The sequence below is a fragment of the Carcharhinus amblyrhynchos genome, chromosome 4, assembly GCF_965287045.1.
Source record: "Carcharhinus amblyrhynchos chromosome 4, sCarAmb.v2.hapA, whole genome shotgun sequence".
NCBI lineage: Eukaryota > Metazoa > Chordata > Chondrichthyes > Carcharhiniformes > Carcharhinidae > Carcharhinus > Carcharhinus amblyrhynchos.
This window is the reverse complement of record NC_137327.1, coordinates 72,620,757-72,639,152: the sequence shown is the minus strand read 5'-3', so window position 1 is coordinate 72,639,152 and position 18,396 is coordinate 72,620,757. Positions and strand designations below refer to the sequence as shown.

General features: G+C 39.0%; 1 protein-coding gene across 1 annotated transcript in view; it reads left to right on the top strand.

Moving 5' to 3' along the window:
- wdr44 (WD repeat domain 44) overlaps positions 1–11,668 on the top strand; it is a 74,924-nt gene extending 63,256 nt beyond the window's left edge. Inside the window, exons 12-20 of the mRNA XM_080187348.1 lie at positions 227–288; positions 1,021–1,137; positions 3,150–3,272; positions 5,053–5,244; positions 5,482–5,583; positions 5,670–5,785; positions 8,847–8,974; positions 9,638–9,763; positions 10,433–11,668. Coding sequence (XP_080043474.1) covers positions 227–288; positions 1,021–1,137; positions 3,150–3,272; positions 5,053–5,244; positions 5,482–5,583; positions 5,670–5,785; positions 8,847–8,974; positions 9,638–9,763; positions 10,433–10,521 — 1,055 coding nt within the window. The 3' untranslated portion in view covers positions 10,522–11,668. The remainder of the gene's footprint in view (positions 1–226; positions 289–1,020; positions 1,138–3,149; positions 3,273–5,052; positions 5,245–5,481; positions 5,584–5,669; positions 5,786–8,846; positions 8,975–9,637; positions 9,764–10,432) is intronic.
- Positions 11,669–18,396: the final 6,728 nt, after the last annotated feature.

Genomic DNA, 18,396 nt, shown 5'->3' with positions numbered 1-18,396 from the left:
ACTGCTCAAGCAAAGTTTTTGTTTTTGTTTGCCTTAGTTGGATCTTTGCTATTGTGGATGTCATGTGGACTAATTTGAGGTATAGTTGGAAAAAGCTAAAAGAATTGCAAATTTAGCAGGCAGAAAACCAAGTTTGTGGGTTATTAGTCTCTTTAAGCTACTGGAGTAATAAACTAACATTATGTTCTTCAGCCACTGCTGGTAACAATATTTTGACTTCATTAAGGTCGTGTGTCACCATCCCCATCACAAGAAAGCTTGAGTTCTTCAAAGTCTGACACTGACACGGTACGTACATAAATAGAAATAGTACACATTGAAGACAAAATGAAGGTGGGGGTGGAATTGGACTTTGGTGGTAGCAGAAAATAGACAACGCGTGGCTCAGATCCCATAATGTTTCCTTTTCCATTGACTTCAGTCAATAAAATCAGACAGGGCTGTCCAACTGACTGCCATTTCATATCATCCCATTTTGCACAACCGCCAAAAGTTAATTTCACCCTCATTTTGTGTTGAAGCAAAGAACCCATAAGCAAGAACAATTCTGAAATAGCTTTCAGCATCATAAAAGTAAACAAGCTTAGAGCTGTATATTAAAATAAGTTCGTATTAGAATGCTGCTGATTAAACAGAAACCATGTTATGTTCCTAACTATTGTATAATGACTAATTTTAAGTGTAGTTGTATGATTTTTACCAAAATGCCATCAGTTATTTTTTCCCAGTCAGTATTCTAGTTGCTACTTCATCTAATTTGATATTAGAGAATTACAAAAATCCTGCACCAAATTATTCACTATGAAGTGATTTTTACTTCTAGAGCAGTGATTCATTGGCCTAAGTGTAATGTTGATGTGAGAGGACTGTAAATTTGCAAGTTGATATTATAATTTTATATACTTAAACATTATTAAATATCCTTTGAGGATTCAATGAAGTCTGAATATGGAGAATTTAGAAACATTCCTTTATAAAAATTAGAATAAGCTTGCATATTTTTTTGCTGTGGTTTCTTAGGCATACAGTGGAACTGAAGAGTCTGATCCTGAAGACAAAAATGCACCATTTAGGCAGCACCCATTTTGTAAATACAAGGGGCATACTGCTGATCTTCTGGACCTCTCGTGGTCAAAGGTAGAAGAATATTCCACATCTACAGTATTCGTATATAATTTCATGTACATTATAGGTCTCTATGGGATTCTAAATCTTGTGCGTGGATATCATCCATGGCATCACATCTTAAAAAGTTTGTATTGCAACAGCAACTTGTATTTATTTAGTGCCTTTGACGTAGAAAACAACACCCCAAAGCACTTCAGAGAGGCATGAAGAAAAATTGGATACAGGAGACAAAAAAATTAATTGAGGGATGACCTTGAGCTTGGGTTTTATGGAGGACCTTCAAGGCGAGAGAAAGGGAGGTGATGGAATTGGGGAAGAATTCTAGAGAATGGGGCATAAGTGACTGAAGGTATAGCTACTAATAGAGAGACAGAGAGAGGGTAATCCAATGAACAAATTCTGGAGTAAGAGATTCAAACTGGGAAAAGTTCCAAGACAAGTGAGGTCATGAAGGGATTAAACACATGGACAAGAATTTTAGGTAACACACTTTGGAGAGCAAATAAAACCTGTCAAGTCAGCGAGGACCATATGTTCGACTCCCTCCCCAAGATGTATGATAGCAAATGGGCATCAAAAATTTGGATCAGCTCAGATTTACAGAGGGAAATTGGAATAGTGAACCTGGGGGCAACGAAAACATGGATGATGGTTTCAGCAGCAACTATGTTAAAAAGAAATGAAGGTAACCAACAATGTGGAGTTTGAAGTATCTCATCTTGATGATGTGGGTTGGATACTCAGTTGTAGATCAACGAGGATAGGCAGGTTGCAAACAGTCTGATTCAGTACTATGGCAGGATGATGGGATTGATGACAAAGCTGCAGGGTTTTGAGGAGGGGCATAAGATAGTGGCTTCCCAAGTTCGTAACTCTTCCAAGGCTAGATGCCTGTTGAGTTGTCTGACAACATGGAATCGGTAGAGAGAGATGGTGACATGGTATCATCAGCTTACCTGTTGAAGCTGATCCTGTATGTGCAGATGAAACCAACATGGGACAGCATACAGATGAGCAAAGAGGGATTGACAGTGAGCAAGTACAGAACATAGCTGCAGATACTGTGGCTACAGTTGCATCGATAAGATTAGAACCAACTGAGGAAAGTCCCAATCAGTTGGATAATGGTAAAAAGCAGTTGGAGAAAGATGGGCTGATTGAGCATGTTAAGGGCCACTTCGAAGCAGACTGGATATGATTAATCACAGTCAGAAGCATCATTTTCTTTTTTAGTACTGTAGTGGAGTTGAAACTTAATTGGAAGTTAGGGAAGTAAGGAAAAAAGAAAGGTAAGAGATGGAGTGGTGGTTGGCAAGGGTGCAAGTCCAAGGTGAGTTTTTTGAGTGCATGTTTTCACAGTGAGAATAGTGAAAGGGTTTGGCTCAGTGGGAAGGGGGATGCTGAGGAGGCAGCTGAACATATGGTCTCTCCTTGTTCATAAACTGAATGACTATCTTGTATTTGTTAAAATTCAGAAAGGAGACAGCTTGGCGTGGGTTTAAGAGTATTGCAAGGCTTTCTAATGGGCTCAAAAAAATCCCTGATTTGTTAAGTTAGCCATGCCTATTTGTAAAATGGAGATAGATTACCTATAATGAGAAATGAGCAAGAACACTTTTTTAATGAGGATTTCTTTGGAACTGTTTGTATGTTAGACAATGTTAAGTTCTGTGAAGAATTGAAACGTCTTAAAGGATAAGAAAGACCATAACAGAAGTAGGAAAATTAACCTTTTGTAATGTTTTTGATAAGTAAAGACGAGTTGTAACTCCTTTTTAACCACTTCTCAGTTGCTTTCCTCTTCTTTCTTACCTTGGTACCTAGTCATGTTTACTAAGGCTTTTTGAAATGCAGAATCCTTGTTTGGTAAATTAAGTGTGCATTTCTTGTAGGGGATGGGTGATCAATTCAAGAATTTCTGTTGTATGTCACATCCCTCCTCACATTAAGCAGCCGTTTAATCCCTCCAGTTTTACCATCAACATGGAAATGTCCTTAACATGGTGCTTTACGCTCCACAGAACTACTTCTTGCTGTCATCATCTATGGACAAAACTGTTCGATTGTGGCATATATCGAGGAGGGAATGCCTGTGCTGCTTTCAGCATATTGATTTTGTCACTGCTATTGCTTTTCATCCAAGAGTAAGTAACAAATGCAGATATTTGCTTTTATTATGAGAAGATTTATTATTTTTTAAAATACCTACAACAGTGTTAGTTGAAGATGTTGACTGTTAACATAACAAGAATAGGAAAAGGAGTAGACCCATTCAGCTCCTAGTGTACTCTGTTACTCAAAGATCATGACTAATCTTCTGCTTCAGCTCCACTTTCCCACCCATTTACCATATCCCTTATTTCCCCATTTCAAAAATCTATGGATCTCAGTATTGAATGCACTCAACAGTGGAACAATGTAACTTTCCAAAGATTCGCAATTTTAAAAGTGAAAAAAAATTACCTTTGTCTCAGTTTGGAATGATTGAACCCTTATCTTGCTCCTGTGGTCTTGATTCCCCAGCCAGGGGAAGCAACCTCTTGACATCCACCCGGTCACACCTCTCCAGAATCTTGTATGTTTCAATTAGATTTCCTGTTATACTTCAAAACTCCAGAGAGTACATGCCCAATTTATGTGGGCAATCAAATCGTCCTCTCATCCCAGGAGCCAATCTAGTGAACTCTTGCTGTACCATTTCCAAATCAAATATATCCTTCTTTATGTCAGAGTACCAAACTGCACATAGTGCTCAAGGTGTGGGCTCACAAAAGCCCTATATGATTGTAATGGGATTTCCTTATTCTTAAACACCAATCCCCAATTGTGCAATTCTTATGAGCACATCCATGCTCTTTTGAACATCAACATTTGAAAGATTAACATTTTGGGGGAAAAAATTCTGCTTTTCTAATCAATATCAAAACTAATAAAATATCTTGCTGTTCACTCACTCAACTTGGCAATGCCTCTTTGCAGCCTCTGTGTCCTACCTAGCTTTGCATTAGCTTAACCTTGTACCTGTTGACAAAGGGTCAGATGTAATACTAACAGTTGTACCAAAGAATGTTATTTAACAGGGCATAAGTGTCACGTACTGAGGCACGTGGAAATAACTTTGCCATGTTTTATTTTTAAACTCACTTTAAAAGGTTTTTGGGTCATGTTTCACTGAAGCAAATTTGCACTGCAAGTTTCACATGTCTTTCTTCAAAACACGAGGTCAATCATACCAGATATTCCTCTCCTAATTCAGCACATGAGCATTAGCATTAAACTTTTTCTGTATCTATCACAACTTTTAACAGACATACTATCTGATTAGCACACCTGCAATTTTTATGAAAGTTTTTTTTAAGAAAGATCTTGCATCATTATAACATCTTGTGACATCTCAAGTGTCTAGAAGCTAGAAGGATGTCCAGTTGGCCTACTATGTGGTGTTCTAGTTCTGGCAGGATGTGGGGATGAGGACAGAGGCTGAGAACTCCCTGCTTTTCTTCAGATGGTAACATCAGGACTGATGGACAAGTTCTTAAACTGACATTCTTCTGTAGGTCAGCACACCATCTATCAGGAGTTTGTCTATACTGTACACTTAGCCTTGTAGTGCAACTCAATCCCACAAGTGTACACAAAGTAGAAATATGTTGAATCCAGAAAATCAATTCCCCTTCCTGGAAGTTTCCTTACAGATTCACTGTTATGCAAATCAGAACTATACTACTCTGGAGAATACTCATGTGTTTGAATTAATGCAATGGGCAGGCCAGTATGGGTACAGTGACTTGTTTTCTCTGACTTGCTCAACTCATTTCACCTTTTTAAGTTTCTGCTACTGTGCAGGAAGAGAACTTGAACCCAGAATAAAATCGAGTCTTGGGATACCAATGTGATTGTTCCATCTGCTCCTTTTTTCTCCAGGATGATAGGTATTTCTTAAGTGGGTCGCTTGATGGGAAACTCCGTTTGTGGAACATTCCTGACAAGAAGGTAGCATTATGGAATGAAATTGATGGACAAACAAAACTAATAACAGCAGCAAACTTCTGCCAAAATGGTAAATATGCAGTAATTGGCACCTATGATGGCAGATGCATCTTCTACGACACAGAGGTAATTATAGTTTGGTGGACAAGATGGATTTAGTTTCGATATTTGATGTGGATTGTCTCTACATTTTGTAATGTGGGCCTGGAGGGAAACTTGATTTTGCTATAGTTTGTGTGCCACATGGTTTTGAAAAACCTGCACTTGCCGTGTAAATTCACAATCCGTTTCTCTTTCAATAAAATTATTTAAAGGATATAAGCAGTGTAATTCTGGCTGTTTGTTGAACCATTCCCTCCCCAGCATCTGAAATACCACACACAGATACATGTCCGTTCCACTAGGGGGAGAAACAGAGTTGGGAGAAAAATCACAGGCATTGAGCCACTACCTGGTGAAAATAAGGTGGGTACATCTGTGGGGGAGCAGGGTGCAATGGTTTGTGTTTCAATAACAGTGGACATCTTAACATTTTGAACTCTTAAATTTAGATCCTTGTGACCTCCAATGATTCACGAATTCGTCTGTACGACCTCAGAGATTTGTCCATTTCTATGAAATATAAAGGCTATGTTAACAGCAGTAGCCAAATCAAAGCAAGTTTTAGGTAAGTATGTGAATTTCTCCATGGTTTAACCTCAGTGGTACTTTCTGCTTCCATCTTTGGACAATACAGCCCAATTTTTGCACAAATGATTGCTGCTTTCTCATAGCATCAACTTAGTGTTACATTTTTGCAAATACACATGTTGCCAGTTGGTTTTGTTTTAATGAAGTTTGCTAATAATCCACAATGAAACAAATCATGGGTCCTGTGGGAATTTTATGCAGATTTGGAGTCTGTGTTCTTGCTGGCTTTGGAACACGTACTTTAGACAAAAATGAGAGCCAGCACTTGTGAATGTAATGCTACTTCTGAAAATTATACACCCTCCTCATAAGATTAATTTCTCCAATTCCATCTCACCACATATGGGTTACAAGTGAGTTAAATAAAATACTGTGTCATAAAGCATTTTGGTAGCCATGCTTTTAAGCAAATCTCATACGGGGTGAAACATATCCATGTATCGAGCACCTAGGACACTCAGTTAGTTTGGGCCCCAGTGCAGGATTTTGGCCAATCCAAGGAGCAGGTGAAGTTCAAGAATGTTGCAATTTTCTTGTTAATAAATTAATATTGGTTCCAGTGGAAGCAAAAATCTACATGGAAAATTCAGTATCCATAATGAAAAAAACAGGTGACGAACCACCCAGTTCCTAATATTTAGCTGAATGTCCACTGATCTGGCCCAACATTAGAAAAGGACTTTTATTTATATAATGACTTCAGGAAAGTCTTACGGCTTCATGAAGTTGACATTACTGTGCATTAAGATTGTTACATGGGAACAAGACAGCTGTTCTTTACAAAGCTTATGTTGCAAAGCAGCAAGATCAGTTTGCTGTTTTTGGAGGTTTTGACTGAGGAAGGAAGGTTGGACAGGGTGCTGACAGCTCATTGCTCCTCCTGTCCGATCTTAAATGTGCAATTGAGCCACTGAAGCAAACAAAGGTCTATCTGAAGGACCTCTTATGTACTGTACTTGAGAGCCTAATTCCATCAACCATTTCCACCTCTTTGTCTTGGTCTGTTTCTGCTGATGTCTTTATCGTTTGCTACTGAAACTTTGCTGCGTGCGTTTGATGCTTCTGATCTTGATTGCTGCAACAATCTGCTTTCCAACCTTGCATCCTCAGTGTCCAAAAGTACCAACTTAACCTCCGCCAAAACCTGACTGTCACAGCTGCCCTTGTTGATCAGTGGCACTCCCAACCTCTTAGAACGTCAGATTTAAATTCTTGTTGTTCTCAAATTCCTTCATTGTCTTTTTCCACTCCACATCTACAAAGCCGCCTGCAATTCAATACCATTCACCAAATGTGGAATCTTCACTCCTCTGACTCCTCTGAAAGCTCTTGCTTTCAGTTGCCTATGTCTCACTTTCTGCAATTTTCTACCAAAACCATTTCACTAGCTCTCCTTGAAATCCCTTTTTTATAATCCTCCTTTTGTGACCAAGGTTTTAGTTACCACTTATATCACCTTTAGCTTGACATCAATTTCCTTTGTACCTCTGTGAAATGTTTCGGGATGTCTTCCCATATTAAAGGTATTAGCTTAAGTGTAAGCTGTTTGTTATTTTCTGGTTCAAGTCCTGAATTGGACTTCTGACATTTGTTTCTAATTAAGTATTGGCAACCCAGTCAAGCTTTCACACTTCATTGGAGAATAATGCATTGATGGAGAGATGGGAGAGAAAATTAGAAAAGGACAAAATAGTCTTATGGAAATTGAAGATTGTTAAATCTGCTTCAAATGATCTTGTTGAACAGATAAGATTCTGAGGGGGCTTGGCAAGGTAGTCAAGCTTTCACACTTCGTTGGAGAATAATGCATTGATGGAGAGATGGGAGAGAAAATTAGAAAAGGACAAAATAGTCTTATGGAAATTGAAGATTGTTAAATCTGCTTCAAATGATCTTGTTGAAACAGATAAGATTCTGAGGGGGCTTAGCAAGGTAGAAGCTGAGAGCATGTTTTCCCTTGCGAGGGAACCTAGAACTGGGGGCACAGTTTCAAAATCAGAGGTCTCCTATTTAAGACTGAGATGAAGAGTAATTTCTGCTTCTGATAATTGTCAGTCTTAGAAAGTCTCTTCCCCAGCAAACAGGGCTATTTAATTGAATATTGTCAAAGCCAAGTTGAGCAGATCTTTAATAATTGAGTTGAGAATTATGGGGGGCAGGTGGGAAAATGGAGTTAAGGCCATAATCAGATTTTCTCAAATGGTGGTGCAGACTGCTCCTGTTCTTTATTTTCTGATGTTCTTATGAATATTTGGCAATTTATTAATGGCTCACATTGGGAAAGCTGCATTGTATCTAGCCAATAACCTTGATGAAATGTTTGCCTTGGATTTGACCTACCGGTTGCTGCTTTGGCCAATGAAGGCTTTTGCAATACCCTATTATCTAATGAAGAGGACAATGTCACAATGCAACTTTCCTCCTAAATTGCATTTTATAGTGCAGCTTTCAAACGATGCCCAAGAATTTGTCAGAGACCTGTTCTCCGGATCCCTGGCCATCTTGTTCATGATGTGTCAGACTTTTTACCATCTTCTTCATACCAGACTTTAGCCAACAAAACTAACCTCTATTGTAGGCCTAAAAAACACAGCCAAACTGTCCTACCTAAGGATTTCTACAACATCTTTTTAGTTCATACACTTACAGGTTTTATTAAGTGGTGCAGGCAGTTGGCAGACTCTGTACCACTGTACCAGAAACATAATGGAAACAAAGGGTTCCTTGTGGGTATGCTCCTCCCTCTCGTGCTTTTGATTCTCATTCATTTGCTCACCTGTATGGTGCAGAAAAATCACGATCAATCCGCTAGGCAGTGGGATGCTGTTGTGTAAAGCTCAACTTCAGACTAGGAATATTCCTTGAACAGCTATTATCTGCACTGCGTTGTTTAAACTGCAGAGGTGGATATTACCTTTCACCAGAAATCATTCAACCTGATCCTCATGATTCAGTTACCCTGCATTGTTAACATGATTTCAAATTGTTCTTCCATTCCTGTGTGTCTTTTTACATACTTTGTGATTTTTATTTTTTAGTCATGACTACACTTACATAATAAGTGGATCTGAAGATAGATACTTTTACATTTGGAGCACTTACCATGATGTCAGCAAGTTTACTTCAGTGCGAAGAGATCGTAATGACTTTTGGGAAGGGATTAAAGGTAACTTGTAATGTGCTAAAACTGTGATTTCCTAAAGATGCATCAAATAAAATTGCTTTGAATTTCTCCAACGAAGCCTTTTAAATGTTGGTCTCTTATTTTCCTTAAAAAAAAGTTTACAATCACTTCATAAAGCAAATTGCTGCAGTGCTGAATGAAATTATCTCATTTGTACCCAGTCACACCTTTTGTGCCTCTGCTCACTACTTATATCACTGCTTTAGTGTCATCGAGTCAGTACATCACTGAAGGAGAACAATGGGTCCATCTAGTCCATGCCAGCTCTCCGTAGAGCAATATAATCAATCTCATTCTGCTCTCTGTCTTCATAGTCCTGCTCTGATTTCGTAACTGTACTCAGTCACACCTTTATTTTTGTGTGCTGGTAACTCTGTATCACTCATTGTACTTAGTCACACTTTATCCTCTGAGGTCACAGTGCTTCTCCAGGAACAGTGCCATTTGAAAACATACCAATACAATAATTATTGCTTTCTTTAACTTAAACTGAGACCAAGCTGCTATATTTTGAATGTTTTGAACATTGCTGAATTTGAAACCCTTGTCGTATAGGTAATATGTTTTGGCAAATCTGTACTTTGAATACATCAAATACTGATATGAATTCTATAGTTAATCATAATCTGTCTTTCTCTTGTGTAGCACATAACGCAGTTGTCACTTCAGCAATTTTTGCACCAAGTCCAAGTCTGATGCTGTCTGATGTTCCACAATCAGAGAAAGCAGATGGTGATGGTGTTGGCATTGATACAGATCATATACCTTCTGGTATGTTATCTATATTTTCAGATGTTGCACCACATAGATTGGTATAGACTGGTAAATAGTGATAGTGTATTCTTCTTTTATATAATACCCATTTGGAGAGTTTAATTAGTGATATCGTCACATTACTTATAATGGAGAAAATAGGAACAATTCAGTAATAGAACATAGAACACTACAGCACAAACAGGCCCTTCGGCCCACAAGTTGCGCTGATCATATCCATACCTAAAATCCATACCTAATCTACAAGGGTAATTCATTAGTTTATAGAGATTTGTTCTTCATTCTGAGCCAGTGTCCTGAATAGATGCGTTTTATTGGTATTTGGGCAGAATTCGGTGTGTTTTGTCCTAATTCTTTGAATGGGAATATCTGTCTGTACATGTTTGCAGGACAGAAGAAATAACATCAGTGGGACCTGCTCCACAGAAGTCAATCTAAGCTACCTTGAAAGAGACAACAGTTCAAAGAACTTGCATAGTAGTGTCATTGAGAAAGATGGAATGGGTATGGAAGGTGGGGAATATGTAAAGAGAGCTCAATTGTGTTTTAAAGAAGATTTTGTTTTATAGTGCAGTGATCTTAGTGGATGAGCAGCATTGTTGCATTCTGTTGAGGTGTGCATATGCTAAAAACTGAGATCTGACACTTATCTCTCTTTCGTAACAGGTGCATTGAAAGCAGATATCACCGAAGTACTCTTGTCTGCTGATTTCACTGGAGCGATCAAAGTTTTCATCAGCAAAAAGAAGAACTAATTGTTACCTGGCATTGTATTGAAACTGAATTCTGATGTGGCACACTATAATCTGCTGCAAACACCTGGGCTTTTAATTACCATTGGATTGAAGCAGAAATCAAAGAATTGCAATGGTCAGCAATGTTAGACACTTTATTATGAACCTCAGTATTTTACATGGAATTGGTTTGGACATTGGAGAACAGTTTTGTTGGTAAACTGTGTGGTTATTTAGACGGTGGCTGCAGAAATGATTGTAAATATCCTAGTGTGCATCTTAAAGGGCAGAAGAATAAATCCATTAAATTCCACTTTGTCCAAGTACAGTATAGTATTGTTTGTTTTGAAGTTGTATATGTGTGCAAGTTCCAGCCTGGAAATCAATTATTAGATTTTCTGCTTCAAAGAATGCAAATTTATTCCATAGATCATAGTGTGCCTTGTAAGGGAGCTGATTTTTAAAAAAGTTCTGGCAGAATTTTGCAAGCACATCAATGGCAGTCTTAATATATTGATAACGAATGCTGTATAATAAAGTTCTGCTAAGTTGTAGCTGGACAGGTTTAACAAAAAGTACCGTATTCAGTCAATTCACTAAAATTAGGTTCCAATTTAAAACTGGTGCCAAGTCAAACTAATCACTGGAAAATGTAACTTTAATTTCATTTGCTGCAGCCATGGAAACGGAGTGTGTGTGGGAGGGGAGGGGTTGGTTAACGAGCGGTTGTAAAACTCAAAGTGCATTCTTTTAAGAGTGCAAGGATACTGATAATCCAGCCACATGCTTTCCTTTGTTTTGTATGTTCAGTTATTGTGCTTTCCCTTTTTATTACTCAATGTACCACTTTACAGATGACAAATTTCTTTGTTGTTTTCGTCAAATTTTACTAGAACTGGGTGGAATGGATGACCTTTTACTTTACTGGGTTGTATTAAGACTATTTGATGTTCAAACTGTGTATAAAAAAAGTCTTGGAACTTTTGTGGTAAATAGAGAAAATGTGTACTATTGCAACGCAAGGCTCTCAAATAGAAAAGCCTGTGAAGATGAGACTCTTCAATACCAATGAAATAACATTTCTGGATTTACGGTCTTGAAAATGTTGTTGACGGTTTTAAATGTCTGAAATAAGCAAAATGTATAAATAAAGATTGCTCCAAAAATATTCTGGATTTTTTTAACTCTTTTGATGGTCATATTTGTCTGATGAGAAACAGACTCAGGGTACTTTGGCTTTGTTCTAAAAATCTGTCAAATACTCTTAATCATGCAAATACTGCACGATTAACTGGTGGAGAAAGACTCGCTGTGTAGTAGGATTTTTCAGGTTTCTGAGATCCTGTTGCGGGGGGAGGGGGTCTTTCGGGTCTGAGATCCTGTTGCAGGGAAAGCATTGGCACAGGCCACTCGACAGAATGGTAAATGGAGAGCTGCAGTCAAGCAAGAAGAAATCTAGGATCTCTACTTAGATGTCTGCCAAAATAGTGATTGCCGTGTTTCTTCTTCCTGAAGATTCTTTGTTTCATGCTGTTGTAAAGGCATTTACTGCATGCTGGGGCCCTTCTGCTTTATCCAGATGGCCATTATTCATCTGTGTGTCCAAAGTGGTCAATTTGTCTATAAAGCTGATCCAGGCCCTGTCCTTACTCAACATCCTCATATGCACACTTTCTCAGGCTTTAACTCTCCGTCTCTTCCACATGCTCAGCCTCTCTTGTGTGCACTCTCCCCCTCACTCGCACTCTCATTCCCGTTAAGTTGTATGCACACTAGGGGATTGGTTGTGTTCAGTAGGCATTGTGATACCATTGCTAATACAATATGTAGTGTGTTTAATAAGTTCCAAAAGCATGGTACAAGACCATTATCAACCAAAATTTGACACTTAGCTACGTGAGATATTAGAACTGTTGATCAAAAGTCTGGTCAAAGAGGTGGTAGGTTTTAAGAAACATCTTGAAAGGTGAGAGAGTGGCTGTCAGGAGGGAATTCAACAGTTTAGGCCCAAAGCAGTTGAAGGCAGGCTATTAATTGTGGAATAATTAAAATTTGGGATGCTCAAGAATATCAGAATTTAAGGAGTGCTGCAAATGCAGTGGGAGGAGGAAGGGGAGGTAAGGATTTGAAAAGAAGGATGAAAAAAATCAAGGTCTTGCTGGACCAGGATCCAGTGATGGCCAACGAGCATAGGTGATGGGTAAATGGAGCTCGTGAGCTCAGAACCAGGCAGAAGTTTACAGAGAGGTTGGGAAGCCAGCTGGGAGAACAGCAAAATAGTCAAATTCAGAGCTAGCAGAGGCATGGATGAGAATTGTCAGCAAATGAGCTGAAATATGGCTAGAAATTAACAATTTTATGGCAGTAAATGTGAGCAGTCTTGGTGCTGGTGTTTATGTGATTGAAAGCTTGTCAAGTAGGATGGCAAGGTTCTGACCTGTCTAGTTCAGATGGTGCTCAAGCAGGCTGTATTTGATAATTAGGGAATGCAGTTTGTGGCAGTGACTAAAGGAAATAGCTTCAGCCTAGCCAATACTTAAATAAAATTGTTGCTCCTTCAGGATTGGATTCAAACAAACTATGTGGAGGGATGAACTGGTTGTTGTCAACATGCATGTGAAACCTGATGTGTTTTAAAACACATCCCTTTAAAAAGGGAATCATGTTGAGAGGGAGTCATTGTCCAACTGGGCAACAGAGAAAAGGCAATAGAAGTGAATCGATGGTTGCAGACAGGTCAAAAACAATGAGGAGAAGTAGTTAACAATGGTCAGTCACAGGATGTCTTTGTGATTTTAGGGTCTGGTTCAGTGCTCAGAAGAGTTCAAAGATGCCTCTGCAGCATAGAGTCATAGAGGTTTACAGCATGGAAACATGCCCTTCGGCTTCAGCCCAACTTGTTGCCCTTTTTTTAAAACCCCTAAACTAATCCCAATTGCCTGCATTTGGCCCATATCCTTCTATACCCATTGTGCCCATGTAACTATCTAAATGTTTTTTAACAGATAAAATTGTACCCGCTCCTACTGCTACCTCTGGCAGCTTGTTCCAGACACCACCTTCTGTGTGAAAGAATTGCCCCTCTGGACATTTTTGTATCTCTCCACACTCACCTTAAACCTATGCCCTCTAGTTTTAGACTCCCTACCTTTGGGAAAAGATATTGGCTATTTACCTTGTCTATGCCCCTCATTATTTTATAGACCTCAGCTTCCTACGCTCCAGAGGAAAAAGTCCCAGTCTATTCAGCCTCTCCTTAGAACTCAATCCATCAAGTCACCCAGCAGTAAATCTGTGCACTCTTCCTAGTTTAATAATATCCTTTCTATAATAGAGTGACCAGAATTGCACACAATATTCAATTGTGGCCTTACCAATGTCTTGTACAACTTTAACAAGATGTCCCAAGTCAGTCCCAAGCAAAGGTGGGACTTGGAAAGTGAAAACATACTGAACAACCTTGGAAAATAAGATTAGAGGTAGGTAGTTTGGAAGGACAGATTAATGATTTATGGAGCTTTGGGATCATAAATTTGAAGGGAGCAGTGTTTACTGTCAGCTGACATGGTGGCCTGAAAGGGAAATTGGCTGCCTAATTTAGTTGAAATTAGCAACTTGGATTGGGCATGGATTGTGATAGCAATATTACAGAAAGGAGAGGGGACTGGGGCAGTATAGAAATCCATTGGGAGAATAACTTGGTGCTTTAGATACCATCTGGAATGTTGCATTTGTGCACCATATCGTGGGTAGGATAAATTGGCAGCACTGTATATATTCATTAGTGTAATGTCAAGGTTTATCAAACCCTTTTGAGTGGATGAATCACAGCCAAAGGGGTGTCTGAAAACTAGAGCGAAACCATTCAGGAGTGCAAACTTGAGACACTTTGCTTTTCAAGAGATAGTAGAAATCTAAGACTTCTTTCCCCTGTCTCCATCGCCTCTCCCTGGGTTTCATGATGATGGGACAACTGAAGATTTTCAGGTTTTGTTTTTATTTCTTCTTTAACATGGTATGGGTATTGTATTGCATTTATTGCTTATCCCACTTTATCATTGAGAAGGTGATGGTGAGCTGCCATTTTAACTGTTACAGTCTATATGTTATGGGTACACCCACAAGGGAGTTCTAGGATTTTGACCCAGTGACTGTGAAGAAAAAGCAATATAGTTTTAAGTCAAGATAGTATTTTCCTTGAAGGGGAACTTGGTGGTGGTGATTTCATGCATATGTTGCTGCCTTGGTGGTAGAGAGAGTGAATGTTTAATGTGGTCGATGGGGTGCCAATAAAATGCTTTGCTTTCTCTGGATGGTGTCTGTGGGAGAATATAAATCATATAAAGTAGAGACTTGGGGAGATGTAAAGAGTTAATGTAAATAGCACACATCATCAGTGATGTAAGATCAGGTAACAGAGTGTTGCGAGATAGTTCTATGTGAAACCTTGTGCTAAACTTTATCCTGTACTTAAAAGAATTGTTGAGAAAAGTTGAGGTTCACCAACAGCTTTGTCTCCCGTAGTCTCTATCAATCCTAACCAAGGACAACCTAAGTTAACACCCACAATAACAGTGACAGTGGTATGGACAATCGGAAAGCACTGAGTAAATAGCCCAGCAACTGAAAAAGAAGCAAGTAGAATGACTGCAAGGAAAGGACAGCAGAGGAACAAACTCTAAGAACTCTTAAGGCCAAAGAGAAGAAAAAATTTTCATGGAGAAAATCTTGCCCTTATCAGAGTTCTGGAATAGGCTTGGAATGAGCAAGAAGTGGCAGAATAGGTTTACCAGGTATAGAACCACCTAGCAGTAGCAGAGAAGACTAGCAAGGAACCAATCAGTACAATTCTCCATGCTGTAGGCAGAAGTAATGGTCAGACAGGACATAAATGAAGAAATGGTGACCAATGAAGATGTTAGAAAAGCTTCTCATGTACATTTCAATCTTAGAAGGAAGATAATCAGCGAAAGGATGAAGTTCAATAGACATACTTGAAGACCTGAAAAAAGTGTAACTATATCGACCTGCTAATAATGTAATAGCGAACACTGGAAGACAAATTAGTCGAGTATCATCATGTTGTTGTGAGAGTCTTAGAAAATAATCTATTGGATTTTCTACAGTTGAGGGAAGGTTTAACCTTATCAAAGGCTGTGCAGTTAACAAGACAGATAAACAAATAAAAAAGCAAAATGGTGGATTTATTTGACAGTTTTCTTCAAGAAAAACAACTGACTGCTTAGGACAAAACATGGCTGGACCCTAACTTGGAAAGAGTAAAGAGGGTGTGGCAGTTACATTATTGATTGTTCTAATAAGGGCATTGTACTACTATGTAATTTATTATTTGCTCTCTCAACTTGCCATCATCACTCACTTGTGTAGTTCTATACCAAAGTGTCTCTGTTCCTGAACCTCCTTTAGAGTTTCTCCCTTTATTTTGTACTGTCTCTGCATATTCTTCTTACCAAAATGAATTACCTCACATTTTTCTGCATTGACTGTCATCTGCCATTTGCCTTCCCAATTCACCAATATGGGTGTACACTGCTACCTTGCCACGCCAGGGACCCAGGTTTTTATACTGGTCTTGGATGACTTGCAATATGGAGTCTGTGCATTCTCCTCATGTCCATGTGGGTTTCTCTGGGTGTTTTGTTTTCCTCCCACAGTCCAAAGATGTGTAGGGTAGGTGGATTAGCCATGGATAAATGCACAGGATTATATGGAGGTGAATCTGGATAAGATGCTCTTTTGGAGAGTCAGTGACAGGATCAATGGGCCTCTGAGCCAAAAACTCTGGGTTTTAGTCCCACCTCAGGACTTGATGCCAAAGAGGGTACATTCATAATGATGCCAAACATTCAACCTGCAAAATTCTTCCAAGCATATCAATGCTAGGCAGTAAGAGTGGGAATGGTCAGCCACGCTTGAGGTGAAGTGCCCCTCAGCATGCCCCCATCCCCCCAACCTTTCTGCTTCTCGCGACAAGTTAGCAACCTGTTTCGGGTAAAACTCACCATGCGTGGAAATGAATGAAAGTCTTGTGCACGACTAGGTGTGGGAAGAGAAACAACAGAGTCCCAGAACTGACGCCTGGAGAACTCCATCACAAACCTTCCTCTGATCTGAAAAACTTCATTTATCACTACTGTCTATTTCCTGTCTTTTAGCTAATTTTTTATCCAAGCGCCTTCTTTCCCTTTTATTCCATGAGGTGGAATTTTGTAGTGTGTTGTGTGGCACTGAATCAAATGTTTTTTAAAAGTTCATATACACTAAGTTAACAGTATTGCCCTTAATAACCCTTACTATTACCTCCTCAAAGAAAAACTCCAACAAATCAGTTAAACATGATTTCCCCTCAATTAATCCATGCTTACTCTCCTTAATTATCCTGCACTGTCTAAGTGATTATTGATTTTGTCCAGAACTGTAGTTTCCAGAAACTTCCCTACCACTGAAGTCAAATTGACAGGTCTGTAGTTGCGAGATTTAGCCTCATACCCTTTTTGCACAAGGTTGTAACATTTGCAATTCTCCAGTCTTCTTGCACCCTACCTGTGTCTAAGAAAGACTGGAAGATTATCATTAATGTCTCCACAATTTCCATTCTCACTTCCCTCAGAACCTTTGGATGCATCTCATCTGGTACCTTATCTTTTTTTTAGTAAAATTCCAAATAATCTCATTCTGCAGCAATACTTCAAGGAATGAAAATATCTCAATGTTGATGACTGGCTGATTTATGATGAGACATTGATCAGATTTAGAGTACTCAGGCTTGAGATCCATCAGAAAATACACCAGAAACACTAGAGTATTATAAAGTGTCACACAATTCCATTTAGTGACCAGGGATCTCAGAATCATTCAAAGAAATAATTTCAAACTGCATCACCTGTGCAACCCATTGCCAAGAATAAAGAGAACCATTGATAGTATCCTCATTTCTAACCAAACTGTGGGAATGTCTCAGATCTTTTTGAGCTCAAAGGAAGAATATTCTTCATCATTATTGACTATGACTCCAGATGGATTGAACTTAATCATCTTCATGGTACCACCTGGGAATCTGTCTTACATTATTCATGGCCCTCCAGAACCAGACAATACATCCTCTGAGGGAGCTGAGAGCAAGGTCATGGACACTGGTGAAACCACCAGAAAGATAATCTTTGTGAACCAGGGGTGAAGGCAGAAACTTCAGCTGGAGATGAAATAAAATGTAATTTAGTGGAGTTAGAGCCTTGTGGGAACTATAAAGGTTTGATGTTGTAAATAGACAGTCCACTAACATAATTTTTTTATATTTGTTCAAGGGATGTGGGCATAACTGGTGCAGCCAGCAATTATTGCCCGTCCTGAATTGTCCTTACTCAGAGGGCATTTAACAATTAATCACATTGCTGTAGATCTGGAATCACATGCATGCCAGACCAGGCAAGAACAGTAGGTTTTCTTCCCTAAACGGACATTAATGAACCAGAGTTTTTATGACAGTTTTTTTATGGAATTCAAATTTCACCATCTGCCATTGATATCCAATCCACTAGGAACTGGAGTAGGCCATTCAGCCACTTGAGCCTGTTCTGCCATTCAATAAGACCCTAGATGTTTTGCAACTGAGCCCCAAATTCTCACTTTCACCTCATTCTTTGGAACCTTTGGACAACAATAATCTATCGATCTCAGTTTTAAAATTAATGCTTAATGTTGCATCACCTCACTTTGGAAGAAAGTACCAAATTTCTGCCATCCTTTGTGTGAAGGTATTTCTTAGTGTCATCCCTGAAAGGTTTAGCTCTAATTTTCATGACCTCCAAGTCCTGGACATTCTAGCCAACAGAAATAACTTTTCCTTATTTACTCTATCTGTTCTTCCTAATACCT